The 16266-nt window shown below is 36.2% G+C and overlaps 3 protein-coding genes across 4 annotated transcripts in view; 2 read left to right on the forward strand and 1 right to left on the reverse strand.

Annotated features, from left to right (window-relative positions):
* LOC111470237 (WUSCHEL-related homeobox 13-like) overlaps nt 1-3138 on the forward strand; it is a 5063-nt gene extending 1925 nt beyond the window's left edge. Inside the window, exons 3-5 of one of the 2 annotated variants that reach the window (XM_023115786.1) lie at nt 610-847; nt 1632-2144; nt 2599-3131. In XM_023115786.1, the coding sequence (XP_022971554.1) occupies nt 634-847; nt 1632-2144; nt 2599-2690 (819 nt within the window). In that variant the 5' untranslated portion in view covers nt 610-633 and the 3' untranslated portion in view covers nt 2691-3131. Of the gene's footprint in view, nt 1-533; nt 848-1631; nt 2145-2598 lie in introns of those variants that run through there. The other variant, XM_023115787.1, reaches the window with a different exon arrangement.
* Nucleotides 3139-3528: 390 nt separating this feature from the next.
* Nucleotides 3529-8171, reverse strand: LOC111470117 (ubiquitin domain-containing protein DSK2a-like). The gene is made up of 8 exons (XM_023115602.1): nt 7715-8171; nt 6720-7490; nt 6253-6464; nt 6065-6178; nt 5843-5898; nt 4558-4586; nt 4063-4152; nt 3529-3987 (listed from the first exon to the last, which is right to left on the reverse strand). The coding sequence occupies exons 1-8, from the start codon at nt 7953-7955 to the stop codon at nt 3839-3841; spliced, it is 1662 nt and encodes a 553-aa protein (XP_022971370.1). The 5' UTR covers nt 7956-8171; the 3' UTR covers nt 3529-3838.
* Nucleotides 8172-8638: 467 nt separating this feature from the next.
* On the forward strand, nt 8639-15828 carry LOC111470184. Its single transcript, XM_023115708.1, has 14 exons — nt 8639-8808; nt 8937-9021; nt 9213-9329; nt 9688-9785; nt 9897-9980; nt 10762-10898; nt 11198-11270; nt 11746-11791; nt 11913-12022; nt 12268-12375; nt 12460-12519; nt 13445-13506; nt 14002-14314; nt 14448-15828. Exons 1-14 carry the CDS (start codon nt 8740-8742, stop codon nt 15270-15272), a joined length of 2187 nt encoding a protein of 728 aa, XP_022971476.1. The 5' UTR covers nt 8639-8739; the 3' UTR covers nt 15273-15828.
* Nucleotides 15829-16266: the final 438 nt, after the last annotated feature.

Below are 16266 nucleotides of genomic sequence, written 5' to 3' on the forward strand. Positions count from 1 at the left end.
TTTTTTTTTTTTTTTTTTTTTTTTTTTTTTTTCTTTCATTGAATTAATTTTAAAACTATTTAATTTTTTTTAAAAAAAAATTATATTTGGTCACCTACTGAAAATTACTATAAAGTGTATTTTTTTAATGACTTTTTTCCTGATATTTCTCTTACTTTTCTTATTGTTAACTAATTATTAATTTTATCTACATTCAAAAGAATATATTTTCCTAATTTAATTTTAGCATATTTTTTTTCCTCCAAATTCTTTATACATATCTAATATATTTAATTAATTATTATTTGTTTGTGGGCTTCCATATATATATATATATATATATATATATATGTTTAATTTTCTTTTTATTATTAGTAAAGTAGTTAAAGCTTAAAAAAATGAGAGGAATCTTCTATAATACTCAACCTCTAGCTTTTAAAATAAATTAATATATATATATATATATATATATATATATATTATAATTTTAATAAAATGAGGAAATTTATAATTTAAGAAAAATATATTATTATTTTAATAATCATTTGTCTCTCTTTATTTTCTGGTTAACCGTCCTGTGTTTTGTGAGCCTCCACTCTCATTTTCCCTCTTTTCTATTTCTATCTCCAGGAGTTCAATATCGAGGCAGAGATTATGATGGATCCTTACCACCACCACCACCAGAACCCTCCTCTTCGCGACGATCATCTCCGTTACCTTACCGGAACCACCGCTGGCGCCCTCTACGTCAAAGTCATGACCGACGAGCAATTGGAGACTCTTCGCAAGCAAATTGCTGTTTACGCCACCATTTGCGAGCAGCTCGTTGAGATGCACAAGACTCTTACTGCTCACCAGGATCTCAAAGGTGCTGCAATGCTCTTTTCTTTTACTTCTTCTTTCAATTCAGTGGATGAATTAGGCTTATTGCTTTAGTAGCGGCTTCTGTACTGCAGCCTTGTTGGTTGGAGTATTGATTTTTTTTTTTGGATTATTGATTGCCTGCTTTCTTCTCGATCGTTTGTATTGAATTTCGATTGCTTTCTTTCTGTTCAATTTGTATGGTGCAAGCTTTCTTGTTTCTTTTTTCTGCTTTGGAAAAGCGTCTGGCCATTTTGAGCTATTTGTTACCTCGAAAAAGGGCAAACATCTAATGCTGTAAGACTACTGGTTTCCCCTTTTGTGTTGCTATCCATCTTTTTATGGTCCTTTGGGGCGTGGAAGACTGCCCTGCCGTAAAGCATTTATTTCCCTCTTCTTTCATTGTTTGCAGGATGGTTATCTTAAAAAAAAATTGTTTGTTTTTTCAACTATTTCTTGAGTATTCCTATGAAGAAGTGAAATTTTTTTATTTATAATTTTGGAAAATCGTCATCACCGTTAACCAAACGGATGAGAATGAGATATATTTTCTTTAGCAATTGAATGAGGGGTTCAGTATAACTTTTTGTAAGCTGAATAAGACAGGTGAAAACTCGACAGTTCTGATAATAATATTCATTCATTGTTTTTGGTTTAAGATTGTTGTGGTGATATGGCTTCGACTTGTAGAAACTGGAAACTGCTTTCTGCTCCTTCTGTATGAACTTGGAGACAATCTGATGAGCCTCCTCTATGCACTTGCTTAAAGCTTGTGTCTTGCTGCTTTGCAGGAATGAGGTTGGGTAGTGTGTACTATGAGCCATTGATGGCATCTTCCAGCCACAAAATTACTTCTAGACAGCGATGGACTCCGTTGCCCGTGCAACTTCAGATCTTGGAGCGTATATTCGAGCAAGGGAATGGAACTCCTAGCAAGCAAAAGATCAAAGAGATTACCTCTGAACTGGGGCAACATGGGCAAATTTCTGAATCAAATGTCTATAATTGGTTCCAAAACAGGCGTGCTCGATCAAAGAGGAAGCAGCAGGGTACAGCGCCTGCCTATGGTGAATCAGAATTGGAGACAGAAGTTGAGTCGCCAAAAGATAAGAAGACAAAACCTGTGGATTTTCAAACTCCTCAAACCTCTGCACCTTTGGGGGAGGACGTGGGCTTCCAGAGTCCTGAGATGCACTATGAACTGCATTTCCTGGATCCAAACACCAACAAAGCTGATACTTTGTTTCCATCAAATGGAAGTTCAAAAACCGCAAGAAGTTTTAGTCAGATGTCTTCTTATGAGGGTATGCTGTAAGGGTTTCTTGCCACTTTTTCATATGATTTATTAATCATCTTTTTGCCTGACATAGCAAATTTCTTTCTAGTCGTATTATTTGGAGGATTCAGAAAAGTATTGAACTTTCTCATTTGTCAAGTATTTAACTTGCTGATAGATGAATACACACAAAAACTTGAATTAAAAGTTTAGTTAGAATCCTTTTTTGCCAGGAAAGTCCTAGGTCCTACAGGGTATATACTTTCATAATCACCCTCTTTGTAACTGTTGTGCGTTAATTTTGATAGAACTATGATGACAAGCATGTGCAAGAAAAATGAGTTGCTAACTTGCTACCTCTAAATACGTTAGGAAGATCCTCAATTGATACTGTTTTTTCCTTTGGATATCCATCTCTGTCACACCTCCACACAGAGAATATAGAATTGAGTATGTGCTTTTCTTTGTGAAATTGATTACAGCAGGGAATGAACAGCTGACAGGAAAGATCGAGACACCAGAAAACTATAGTCTTTACTCGCAAGCAGAAGGATGCATGACCGAACAACCCTGAATTCCTTTACAGTTGACACAAAGTGCTCGTCTTGTTACGAATATGCTGGACTTCTAGCTTTCATGTGACTAGTCCATTATTGAAGGAAACGGTGATGATGATGTTGATGATGAAGGATGGCAACTTGTGTGCTCGTATCCGGTCGTGATTCGTGGATTGTCGGAGTGTTCAGTTTTGAGTAATGTATTTTGGTTGGATTGTATTTGGAGATGAGCTTTGGGAGTTGATTAGTTGATTGAGCCATTGACAGTGTTGTAGGTTTGTTAAATGGCCCCTCTAAGGAGAGAAGGCCATTTGTAAAAGAATGTTTTTGTGTGGAAAAGAGATTGCGAAGGCGATCCTCAACCTCATTCCTTTTATTGTTGGTTTACTTACAATTACCAATAGATAATTAGTTAATCCAAGTGGATTAACTTGCTTGCTAATGAATATTTGTTGACATTTAAGTGAGAACGATGATCATTACCCGTCGCTCTAAAACTCTTTTATTTCAGTTGAGGAACTCTTATTGAGATAAAACGAGATGAAGTTTACATAAAGGATCAAATAGACATCGACTTTCAAATATATAGAACGTCATTCATCAGACACCGACCCGCTTATTTGAACTTGCTTTTCAAAGTTCAAAGACTAATAATTTAATTGTTTTCATTTTTATTAATAGTTAGATAAAAATCTAGAAATAGCTGTTTTATTTAGAAATTGGAACCATCCTATCCTTTCCCCACACATGCTTTAAGAAGTAAGAGAAAACAGTAAGTCAATTCTATGTATTGTTTTCTGGAGGGATTACCAGAGACAGTGCCAGAGCTCATCATTGTGCTCACATAGAAATTAATGCAAGCAAAAGAGCAACCTTAATCAACTCGATTCATGAACCAAGAGAAAGAACAACAAATATTATCTAAAATAAACATATTTTCCACACAGTTCATATGACAGCTCGATATCATGTCAAGAGAATAATATGTATTAAAGAAATTCCAAGAACCTGAGAAAGAGTGAGACCTTATAATTCAGTGATCGTATTCCCGACCTTAACCGCTCTTATACCAAAACTTGGACTCAATTTCACCTCCACAAGTCACTTCCTCAGCTGTCGATTGGGCCATATCAAATGCATCGGTGCTATCCGTGGGATCGATCAGCTACTGCCCTGAATTCCCCAGTAATCGCTCAACAGCAGCATGGATATTTCCTGCAGTGGCAATCAGTGCTCGCATGTTCTCCTGTCTGTCAATGAATCCCATTTCTTGCAGCTGTGTGAGCTGCGTAGAATACAGTTCTTCCGGTGGTACTGTACAATGTAGTGCATTAGGAGCAAAGTAAATGAATATAAAACAACTGAACACGAGCAAAGAGAAGGCTCAACCATCGGATCTGTTGGGCACAGCTAAGCTACCAGCGCCAAGCCCACCAAACATGTTCATCAGCGTCTCCAACCCCAAATTGTTCGTAGCCCCTATCATTAAGAGAGTAATATTAAATCAATGCAAGAATGCTAATCTGTTCGCCCACCCCACAAATAAAGAGAAGCTATGCTAACTTAGATGTTCATTATTATGTGCATTGTGGAAAGACTAACTCAAATCAAACTAGATCATAAACTACTCTTCCACCAGTACCACTTCTGCCTCTAAGTCACCATAAACATCAAAAGCCACCAACTAAATTTCTGTTTCACGTGACGAAGCTTCTGGAATGTATATATCTGACTTCTTCACTTAAAGAGCGCCATAAAATGTTGAGCTATTCAACAAATTCAAAAAGTACTATGAAAAATGCACAAAGAGTAACTCTTCCAAACTGCCGAACACAAGGGTAACACAACAAAAATGCTTGTCGGCCTATTTATAAAGTTGATTACCTGTGCCTCCACCAGTCTGACCTTGGTTCCTACAAAATTCAATAAAATAAGATAAGTATTTGCCAGAACTAGGGAGGGAGAAATAAAAAACAGTTAGTGTACCAAATATCAGAGATACAAAGAATCCAGTTAGACAATGGTGCATACCATAATGACAGTCAACAGAGCTAATGAAATGAACATTACTTGAGCAAAGAATTCATTCAAATACATGAAGTTTCTAAATCTCAAGGTAACTTATTGTGCCTATTATCATTTACGAATAGAGGGGAGATTGAGGTGCTGACGGTCAAACAATTGAGTAAGCAATCAATTATAGTCCTAAACAGATTTCCATGTCTATGTTGATGCACTTGCTATATACAAATATATGAGCTTTCTCAATAAGCTAGTTCTGCATAATATAGAATCTCAAGCTATGAACTACAAAGATTTTGTACTGATGATTACACAGAAATAACAGATCAAAACGCATCAAAGGAAATGGGGCACAACCCAGGCCAACAACACTCCAACATAAAGGTGATATCAAGGGAAAAAAAGAAAAACAAAAAAAAAACAAAACTAGTGTTTGTGATGTCATGCTGCACGATTTGACATGTTTTCAGTAAATAATTTTGACCCTTGTTGAGGGTTCTAGAATGAGATTCTTAGTTAAAGGTTCTACTAGTTAAGCTTACTTATACACACAATTATTAGTTTCATCCTTTGAACCAAAAGGGTATAACAAGCAGAGATGCCAAGTAACAAAAGGGATGTACATGTCCCAATCTTTAAAAAGTTCATTTAAATTGTTAAATACAGTTGTAAAGAAGAAGATGAAGATGCAAAAGTTTTTAAATCAAAAGCCTTTCTTAGTAGGCCTAATAAGTAACAACATGTACAGACAAAAGCCCCGTTGGGACTTTTTTATTCAACATTTCTTTTATAACAAACAAGAAACTCTCTTTGCGAACCATAAAAATGAACAAAAACGGGGCCAAAAACCTATCAAGCGTCAGATTACAAAAGGTACTTGAAGTGGCGTTGATGTGCATTTTAATTCAGCAATAAAATTTTAAAATACATCTTGAAGAAGGCATGTTTGCGCCATCAAAAGGACTATAATTACTATAGAAGATACTTACAGAGAACAATTAAGAACTTGATTCAACTAAATTTAGAAGAGGATAAATCAATCATCAATATCAAAATAACTACTACTGGTTAAACATTAAGATAAAGCCTAGCTTCTAGCAATGCTGCTTAAACAATTGAAGTATGAGGATTTTACTAGGTTACTTACGGGGTGGGCTGGCGGCCAAGCTGCGACAGAAGTTGTTGCTGCAAAGTAAACATTTGCTGCAAAAAGATATGCAAAGGAAGAAAAAAAAAAAAAAAAAATCAGAAAATGTTTATACAGAGTACTGAGATTGGATAGGAATCATAGGATCAGGTTGGATTGAGGGAATATAAGTAGTAGACTGAGGACGTTGACATGGCAGTTATCTGGATCCATTCCATTTACCTGCATTGTCTCAGGAGAGGTCAACTGTTGTAGAAATTCAGGATTCTGCATCATCTCTCTAAGCTGAGGATTGGAATCAAGCATGCCACGCAGTTGAGGGTTGAGACCAAGAATCTGATAGGAGATATTGTGAGAAAAACAAAGAATGTCCACGTCATCTTCAAATTCTAATGAAATCAAATGAGTACCTGGTTCATATACTGGGGGTTTGACAGAACACTTTGCATCATCTGTGAAATAGCTGGGTTCTGCATCAACTGATTCAGACCAGTGGTATCTGGGGTTGCACCCAACATGCCCTCGAGATTTGGAAGACCAAGCCCAGCTAAACCAGTGGGAACTTGAGCACTAACATTTGGAGTAGGATTTGACCTTGTAGTGTTAGTTTGGGTACCACCAGCTGATGAATTACTGATGTTAAATGATTGTAAAATATCCTCGTACTCTAAAAATAAGATATGGACGCAAATTTGATAGATGGGAAATTTAGATTCTAAAACAGTTAGGAGAGGGTCAAAACAATTAGCTGAAATCTTCATAAGTTAATGGAACATGACTTACTGAAATAATTAGAAGAAGGCAAGAACTGAAATGCTATAATTAAAAATACATTGGAAATATAAGACAAAACAAATCCAAATAAAATAGTGCTTACTGCTAGCAGGGGTCCATGGGTTTGGAAGTGGGTTTGTATTTGGAGAAGGAGATTCATTAGTCGTATCAGAATGAGTAGTAGATATATTGGATGTTGTATTATTGGTCACATTCCCACCCGTCCCCATAAGTGCAGCAAACGGGTTCGAGGCTTCATTTCCAGCAGTTCCAGACATAGTTGTTGCATTTAGAAATGGCTCTTGAACAGTTTCATACATGCGCCTAAGCATATTAAACCCCTCAGGGGAAGACTCTATGTTGCTCATTGCTCTATCAGTATTCCGCATCATCTCCCTCATAAGCTCAGGATTTCTTGCAGCCTCAAGCGTCTGTCGGAGAGTATTGGGATCGTTGAGAATGTGTGCAAGCTCGGGATTACGATCCATTATTTCACGCATTTGAGGATTGTTCATGATCAAGTTCCTCATGATATCTGGATTATTCATGATGTTTTGTATGGCAGGCATGTTCATTATTTCTCTCATTATGTTTGGATTACGGGTCAGCTGCTGCTGTACCTGATCAAACTCGGGAAGACCAGCTCCAAACAAGCCACCAGTGGCACCAAGCCCATCAATACCAAGTCCAGGAAATAGGGAAGATTCCAAGCCAAATCCTCCCCCCAGTGCTCCACCTTCATTTGATCCAACACTTCTTGCGTTAGTCGAAGTAGTGTTCGGAACGCTAGCATTGGGCGCAGTAGAAGGATTGGTCGGCGGTACAACAGGTGCCGATCCGCGAACCAAATGGACGGTGTGATCTGCCTCTAACCCTAACAGAAATACAACCATATGAACAATTACAATACTGAAAAAGGGACTTCGAACAATATATCAAAAACCTAACATCCCGGTATTCAAAAGAACAATAAAAAAAAAATTCAATGCCAACAATAAAATTTAGAAAGGAAAAAAAAGGTAAAATAATGAGAATCCAGATTTGTCAAGCATTAAAAATTCAATGCAGAAAACCCAGAATTAATCCATAGAAACGCACCATAGCTTTTTAGGGTTTGATCATCTTTCAAAATCCGACCCTTGTAAATCAGGCGCTGCTGATCGGGTGGAACCTCGCTCTGCTCGGCAAGGATCGATTTAAAGGATCCAACGGAGGATTCGAGGTTAACAAGAACAGAAAACTTAGAACCATTGGAACATCGAATGTTGACGTTGACTTTGACTCCTTCGGCAGAGGTCGTGTCGCTGGCACCAGACACATCTCCATCGCCACCACCCATAGTCTTATATCCCTCCCGTACGCGGGAGGTCCCTCGCCGGCCGAAGTGAAAGAAAAATTACAGAAAATTACAGGAGAAGAATGAACGGAAAAGAATACGAAATTAATGGAGATTGGAAACCCTAACCACGAAAACTACGTTGAAATCAATGGCAGCAGCTGATCTCTCTGTCGTGGAACGGAACCAATTGCCACCAAACTGAAATGTTTTGGTGACATTAATAATTTTACAATTTTAAAAATAAAAATAAAAAAAATAAAAAATAAAAAGGGGAAAAAAGAGAGAGAAGAGACCCAAATGAAAGCAAGGAATTCATAGATGTCTATGACGCGCCTTTCCAGCGCGTTATACCTACTCTCTCACAGATACCCTAAAATATTTTTTAATATTATTTTTACGATAACTATTTTGTTTAAAAAATATCCTTCAATTTTTTAAAATAACATTAACATTTTAATTTTTATATTAAAACAATTAAAAATTATTGTAAATCTACGCCCCTACGTCATAAAAAGGGCATTAAATTAATAAAAGAATTTAAAGAAATTTTTACAAAAATTAGGGTATTTTTTAAAATTAATTTATCAAATGTAATAAAAATAAGTTAAAAGGGGTAAATAGTTATAAATATAAATTAAATTTAAATAAAAGGGGTAATATGTAATTTAGGACTCATCCGCCGAAGATACGGCGTGCGGGAGCAACCAAAGCACAGTAGAATTGAGAAGGTTGCGCCTCCATGGCGGAATAACAAAGCGCGCCATGCTACAATACTCCTCTTCTTATGGCGTTTTTTTCTCTGAGACCCAACAACGGCTTCATTTCTCACATCCTTGACCTAATCAAGCTTCAGGTTAATCCCTTTCTCTATGTCGGCTTCGTTTTCGTCTTCGTTCCCTTTCTTTTTCTCGATTCTTTGAACAGTTTCAGCACTCACTCTGATTTTGTTTCCATTACGACGTTGGAAATTTTGTATTTCAGAGGCTCACTCACGCTTTTACTAACGGAGAGCTTATTCGCGCTCCTATTTTTTCAGCAATGGATTTTCATTCAGTGGGTCGTCAAGGTGTTTTTTTATCCCCCTCGAGTTCGAGTTTGATTTTGCTTTCATTACCTATTGAAGGAAGTTGCCAATGACGTAGTCTCTTTTCTAATGTGGATTTCTCTGCCATTTATGCTGTTAATATAACTCTATTTCTTGCGTTAAGAAATTTTTGGTTGTTAAATGGCTCAAGGTACCGTGTTTCATTCATGTAGATGCATCCAACATTGACATGCCCAAATGGAATAAAGTTGATGGACGGGCTTTTGGGATCAGTCGTTCAATGATCCCATCTTCATCGTGGATGGTCTTGAAAATTCTTCACAATAAAGGTAGCAAGTTCATTGTTTGTACCAGCAAATCTTTGCACCCATCACAATGACATTGTCCATGTCGTTAACTCAAAATTTGATCCTGCTGCAGTTAATATTAATATGGCTGGGATGAGTTATCCTTGTTTTGTTATGGTAGTTAAATATGTTGCTATAGTTAAAAACCTTCTGCGTGTATGAGAAAATATTTACTTCATGAACATCCAAGAAACCATTCACATTCTTAATCAGTTATATATTGAGCTTGTAAGGTCTTGACATGTAGTTGGCTGCCTATTCTTCAATAGATCGCATTTTGTTTTATTAATTTGAATTTTGATACATTACGTAATGGACTTCACTTTCTTGTAATGCATAGGGTTTGAGACCTATTTGGTTGGTGGATGTGTGAGAGACTTACTCCTAAATAGAGCACCGAAAGACTTTGATGTGATTACCACTGCTGGACTAAGACAGGTCTTTATAAGCTTTGTGTAACTTCTTGTAGTTTTGTTTTTACTTTCCCTCTACCATAGAGAGTGAGATCAATGTATTTAATAATGACATGGTTTGTTGTGTCTTATGCAGATCCACAAACTTTTTCATCATGCTCAAATTGTTGGACGCCGTTTTCCTATTTGTATGGTTAATATCAAAGGCTCTGTCATTGAGGTAGCGATGCATTTCTATATTCATGGGTCTTCTTTTACATATGAATTTGGTTTTTCTTGATCTAGTAAGTAATGTTCTGAAAGGCTTTTTTTTGAGTTCAACAATCTATGGGTAGGGATTGGAACAACTCACCTTGAAGATAGATTTCTAATTTCTTAGTTACTAGAAAAATGTTCAAGTTAGTAAAGAATTTTGGAGTAACATCGTTTTTCTCACCTAGATTTCCATCTCATAGGACTTCTTTAGGGCTATAAATTAATCTAATTAGCATGTCAATAGTATTTTTATATTGATATATTTATTTTTTTAAATAGTACTGGGTACAAATTTATAGTAGGTTCCATAATTAATTCAATCAAACGAGGCGCTGTTGGCTTAATGGGTATGACATTTTCTGTTGGAGCCGAGTTCTTTGTGGCACAAGGTTATTGTGAGCAAGTAGAATCTCACCCATTGGAATGTGTCTTAGGTCATGGGTCTGAAGGCACAACCAAGAACTCATGGATCGCGGTTGGTGTAGACCTTCCTTTTTCGCCGAAGGGACTAGTTTTATATAATTATTATGTTTTGTTATGCCTGATTTGCATTTTTATGATTTTTCTTCCTCTTTTTCAATTAAAAAAAAAATATAAATCAAGGTTTACACCTCATACCCCCTTAGGCTTACTTCTCACTTTTTAAGCAGGAAAATCTCAAATCCCCCTTCAGTCTTTGTAATACATCGCCGGCAAGTAATTTTACAATTATTGATCTGCTATGTGCTCCGGTGATTTTCTATCAGGTTTCAAGTTTTGAAACAGTTGCAAAACATTCTAAAGGAAAAGAAACAGTAACGTCTTCTCCAACACCAAGAAAATGTGATGAAAAGGACTTAATCCGGTGGAGGAACTCTCTGCATAGGGATTTCACAATTAATAGGTCAGTTCTATTTGTGTTTATTGTATAGTCCATTTATGTACTCGTTGTCTATGTTCTTTATGAAATATATCTTTTGCAATGTGAGGTTCACCTTCTTCCCTTGTTAGTAGGTGTTATATCAGGTATTTTACATTATATAATTTCTAAATGTGTGAGATATTTAGATCTTCAACTTAAGTTTGGCATCTTTGGAAATCTGCTTTCTATCATAAAACCCTGTATTAACTACTGAATACTTACTTCCTTCTCATGTTAAATTTGTGTTTGATTCATGGTTATCTTGATATTTGTTGAAGCAGTTTATTCTTTGACCCTTTTCTGAACGTAATCTATGACTATGCCGAAGGGATAGCAGACTTACGGTCCTTGAAGGTGAAGATCTTTCCCCTTTTTAAAAATACGCATTTGTTTAGAGGGTCAAATGGAAAAAATTGCCTTGTACCATGTCTCTTTGTGTCAGTGCCCGATACTTTCTCTTAAGAATGTTCTAGCCCTTTTAACTTTTTTGTAACAACCTAATTGGTCATTATATCTGAATTGCTCATTAATTACTCATGTAATGTTATATGGTATTCATTTATGTTGGCAATTGCCATTAGTACTAATAATTGTTCTCTTGGATGTTGATTGCGTCATTGCAAAGAGCATAGAAATATTTTGTTTGATGAAAAATAAACATTTATTTCCTATAAGAAAAAAGATTTTTTATGGCATTCTTTCTTATTTTTGGGAAGGGCCTAATAGATACAGTACAAAGGAAAGTTTGCACATTACCTGTATTTTGTTATCCATCCCTCTTCCTATATCAAATATTTTTTTCCCCATTTGTTGCATGACGTGGACTCAGCTGCGGACACTAATTCCTGCATCATTGTCATTCAAAGAGGACTGTGGTAGGTTTTACTTTTCCTTGTGTACTCTGTAGGCGTGATAACATTTGGGACTAGTGGCACCTGTGGTGTCCAACAATACTAACTAGGCTATTGCAATCGCATGTTTGATTTTTCACTGTAGCTAGAATTCTGCGTGGCTTAAGAATTGCAGCTCGTTTGGGTTTGTCACTCTCGAAGGATACAGAGACTGCGATGCATAAACTTTCATCTTCCATTGCAAGCTTGGATAAGGTAACCTTAAGGAAGTTGAACAATGCTCATCTCCTATGCTTCACCTCGTGTTTCTTCTCCTGCTTTCACTTTTTTTCCGGAGTACACTTCAGCTTTAATAGGAAGGCTTTCCTCTAGTATATGCTCTTAAAGTACATACTTTCTGAGGTTTTACTCTTTTCTATTTGGTTGTCCTAGTTGTGGTAACTTAGAGTTGGCAGCTACTGTTAGATAGGTTACTTAGATAACATTTTTTATATTTTCAGTCCAGGTTGATGATGGAATTTAACTACATGCTATCTTATGGAGCTGCTGTTCCTTCTCTCTATTTGCTCCAGAGGTTCAACCTGCTTGAAATTCTGCTGCCATTTCATGTATGCTTTTCTGATGATTCCTTCACTACGGACGTGATCTTGACCTAATCCTAGTATGTATCTGAGTTGCAGTTATGATTGCAGGCTGCATATCTCAATAAACAGGACATTAAGAAATCTCCTCTCAATTCCACAATGTTGATGGTGAGTGCAGTAATTTGTCACTTCTGGTTTTACCTAACAAGTGTGCTTCTGTACGTTTCTTACTTTTACAATAAATTTGAGAGAATTGTCTATCCCATTCGGGAGTCAAAGAATCTGATTTCAGATAATCTGAAATACCGAGGAGGTTCTCTCTGAAATATCCATTCTTAAGCTAAGCTAGCATATCCATATCTGACCTTTGGACACTCCAACACTTGATGGACATGCATTAGACACTTATTAGTACAATAGACATGTGTTAGTAGTTAGTGAATATTAGTCCAACATTTGTTAGGCACGTTTCAAAAACTTGTTAAGGATACTAAATAGACACAATAGATATATACAACAAAAATAATAAATTTGGAGAGAGAAGTATGTCAAACTCATTTCATTTATATAAATTCATAAACTCTTGACTTTGAATTTCTCGGTTCTATAAAAATGACATAAATCTTTAAAAGTATGTTTTAATAAATGTTTCCTTATCATGTACACATCTCAGGTTTTTTTAAAAAATAATGTCTTATCGTGTCCATGTTATGTTATATTCATGTCTCGTATAACATACCTGTATCCATATTCATGCTTCTTAGATGATGGTTTTTTTTTTTTCCTTTTTCAAGTGAGTCTAAGCTGTCTCCATTAATATAGGATTTAGGCAACAAATTAGAATAGAAAATTATTGAAGACTAATATTCCTTTGCTTTTGTGTAGGCTAATATGTCCTATTTGTTTGCTTTCAAAATTTGTGAATTTGGCTTTCTTATACATATCAGGGTTCTCTAATATGCTCCTCCACTCCTTGAACACGATTTCAATTTTCAACACTACTTGTTCGAAGTCAAACTAGTTAAACATGTCATTTTCTGCAATTCTATGTAGGATTCTTGTATTGATTGCTTCTATTCTTTATTCTATGCAGAAACTGTTCTCCAATTTGGATAAATTGGTTTCATGTGATCGGCCTTCAGACTGCAATATATGGTTAGCTCATTATTTAGTTTTCTTTCACACTTGGTTGTTAGATTTTCCCGTTCACTTTTAAAGTCGGATTTTCTATATCTAATGTCATGCTAGCCATCATATTAATATTTTCTTTTGAATTGTTTCAGTTTTATTTAAGTGGTGTTTTGTAACCAATAAATGATAAGCATTCGTCAGCTTTAATAAGTAACTTACGGTTAATATTTCTTCCAAGACTCACTGCGGGTTTAAGTCTAAGAGTTTTGATATTGAAGCTAGGTAAAAATAAAGGAACTGCATGTATGGCTAGATTTTAAGCCACATATCTATTCAGGCCCCAATATTGAATTAAGAAACTTAATAGAACAACCTTGCGGAGATGTTGAAGCTCCTTTTCTTTTCTATAAATGCCAGTTTGTCAATATGGATATCTCATCCATGTTTCCGTCCTAGGTAAATATAGACCATTGGCATATTAGTCACATAGTATCTCTGATGAGATTGTAAATCGTGCAGGGTCGCACTGTTGGCATTTCACATGGCGTTAGTTAACAACCCTCAGAACTCTCTTATAGTTCTGGCTTTTGCTGCCACCTTGTACCATGGAGAGTGGAATGAAGGTGTGAATTATGCAAGAGAAAACTCTCTTCTGCAGATCAATTTAAGACCGGAGATTACAAGATCGGCTCAATTTAAATCAGCGGAGGAGCTTGCCGAAAGGGTTACTCACTTTGCTTTAAAAGTGCAGGGTTGCATTGCTGCTTTGACTTCAGCAGATTGTCTCTTAGAAGCCATGTCAACGTTTCCAGCCTCTCCATACTCTAGTTTGGTAAATAATACTTCTATATTAAGTTAACAATCATCATATATATTGCTTACCAATGTCTATATTAATTCTAATGAGAACGTCAACTACGTTTGATCTTTTATCTGTGCCTGTAATAATCAGTGCTTCTTTTTAGGTGTTTGTGTCCAAGAAAGCTGCCAAAGATGTTGCTAAAATTATTGAAGTGCTGGTGAATGATGTCGAATCCTACAAAAATACGAGAAAAAATTTTGAAATTGACTATCAACTGCTTAAGAAGGGTATTTTGAATGAGAGTAGATTTGTCTTGGGTAAAGTTATCTTGGAAACCCTGAAAGAGGCAATTGTGCAGGGAGATGGAATCATTCTTGACGTGAAACAAAATCTTTGTGTTGATGCAACTACTGAGGAAAATTATAGTTCACCCGTCTCTGATTCGGTGAAGGACCAATTGATGGTTAAAAGAAATAAGAAAGTTCGAAAACTGCTATCTAGTTCTGAAGTTAAGTGGGAAGGGAATAAGAAAAATAAGCTTGATGGGAAGGAGGGAAATATTTTTGACAGGGTAGTTGAGGATGGAAGGTGTGTTAACATTGCAGAACCCTACAAAAAGGGAGTAGAGGCATCTCAATTACCCCATGCTGGATTAAATTCGATGGAGCATTCATTGTTGGAGTCAAGCAAATGTCATCACTTTGAAGTGAGGGAGAGTGAGAACAGGCAAGAAAATCTTGAAACCATGGACAATCAGGTTAAGAAGATGACCCCGTCCCAGGAAACACGTGATAAGGTTACCAAGGAGCTACTTCATGCTGTAGAGGCCAACCCAAGGAAGATGGACAAAGTAAATGGGAAAGAAGGAAAGCCAGAGAAGAAAGAGCATGGTTTGCTGCCTCAGGGAAAGGAGAATATTGAAAAGAAACGTAGACATGTAACAGATATCGAGCAGCACAAACGTCCGTTGTCCAGCCTCTTTAAGTAAATTCCTGAAGGGTATGAATCAGAAGCTGTTCTTTGAATTGCTCAAAACCGGCGCACCATCGTGGAGGTGTATGATTCAAGTACCATACTGGTTTCTACCCAAGATTTGATCATTACAGTGCCATGCTTCAACACGGCCGCCCCCGTTCGTTTCTGTTCAATAGGAGAAGCAGTTCAGATTAGAACTCCCGGTGATCTAGAAATCCAACTGTTGGATTTCTTCCTCAACTAAATGCCGCGCATTCGTCACGGACCAGGAAAAAAGAGGTAATAGAATTAATCAAGATAGACATAAAATGGTATTTCTGATTCATTCCCTGTGTGTTTCTGTATCGTTTAAGAGTTTCAAATTAATTTTAGTAAAGAACATAGCTTCCCTGGTTCTCAAGACAAGTGGGTTAACAAATTCATGTAAAATACTCGATTGGTTTGAGTCAATTTTGGGTAGGTAGATCCGTAGAAAGATTCGGTCTAGTTGATACATGAAGATGAATAATTTTGATTTGTCTCGATTTACCCCTGCATTCTGTTTTATTATTATTATTCTTCTTCATTTACCACCAATTTTTCTTTATCATTATCTATGTTGGTTGGATATTAGGGTCGAAAGTTGTTCAAAATTGATACAAGTTGTTATTAGACGGAGATGAAATCTGCTGATTAGTTTGTTGATTCCAAGAGCCAGTGAACTTATTTCTCTCTTGCACCATTGGAGATAGACAGCCTATTATATATAAGTAACCTTAAACATTATATCTTTGAGTTCACGAATACTTGTGGAGAATTGAACCTTTGACATTTGATGTCTCAACTAAGTTGTCTTCAGGGTTGCCTCAAGACTTAATAGGAAGAGGTTAATGATCTTTTGATTAGTTGAGACGTTATACTTTAAGCCGTTTATGTAAGACAAGATTGTTAGATTCATTTATATTCATCTTATTTATTCTTATTGTGGACACCATTTTGATCGATGTAGATCAAACTTGTTAAAAAGT

This window comes from Cucurbita maxima, unplaced genomic scaffold (genome assembly GCF_002738345.1).
Source record: "Cucurbita maxima cultivar Rimu unplaced genomic scaffold, Cmax_1.0 Cma_Scf00043, whole genome shotgun sequence".
Lineage (NCBI taxonomy): Eukaryota > Viridiplantae > Streptophyta > Magnoliopsida > Cucurbitales > Cucurbitaceae > Cucurbita > Cucurbita maxima.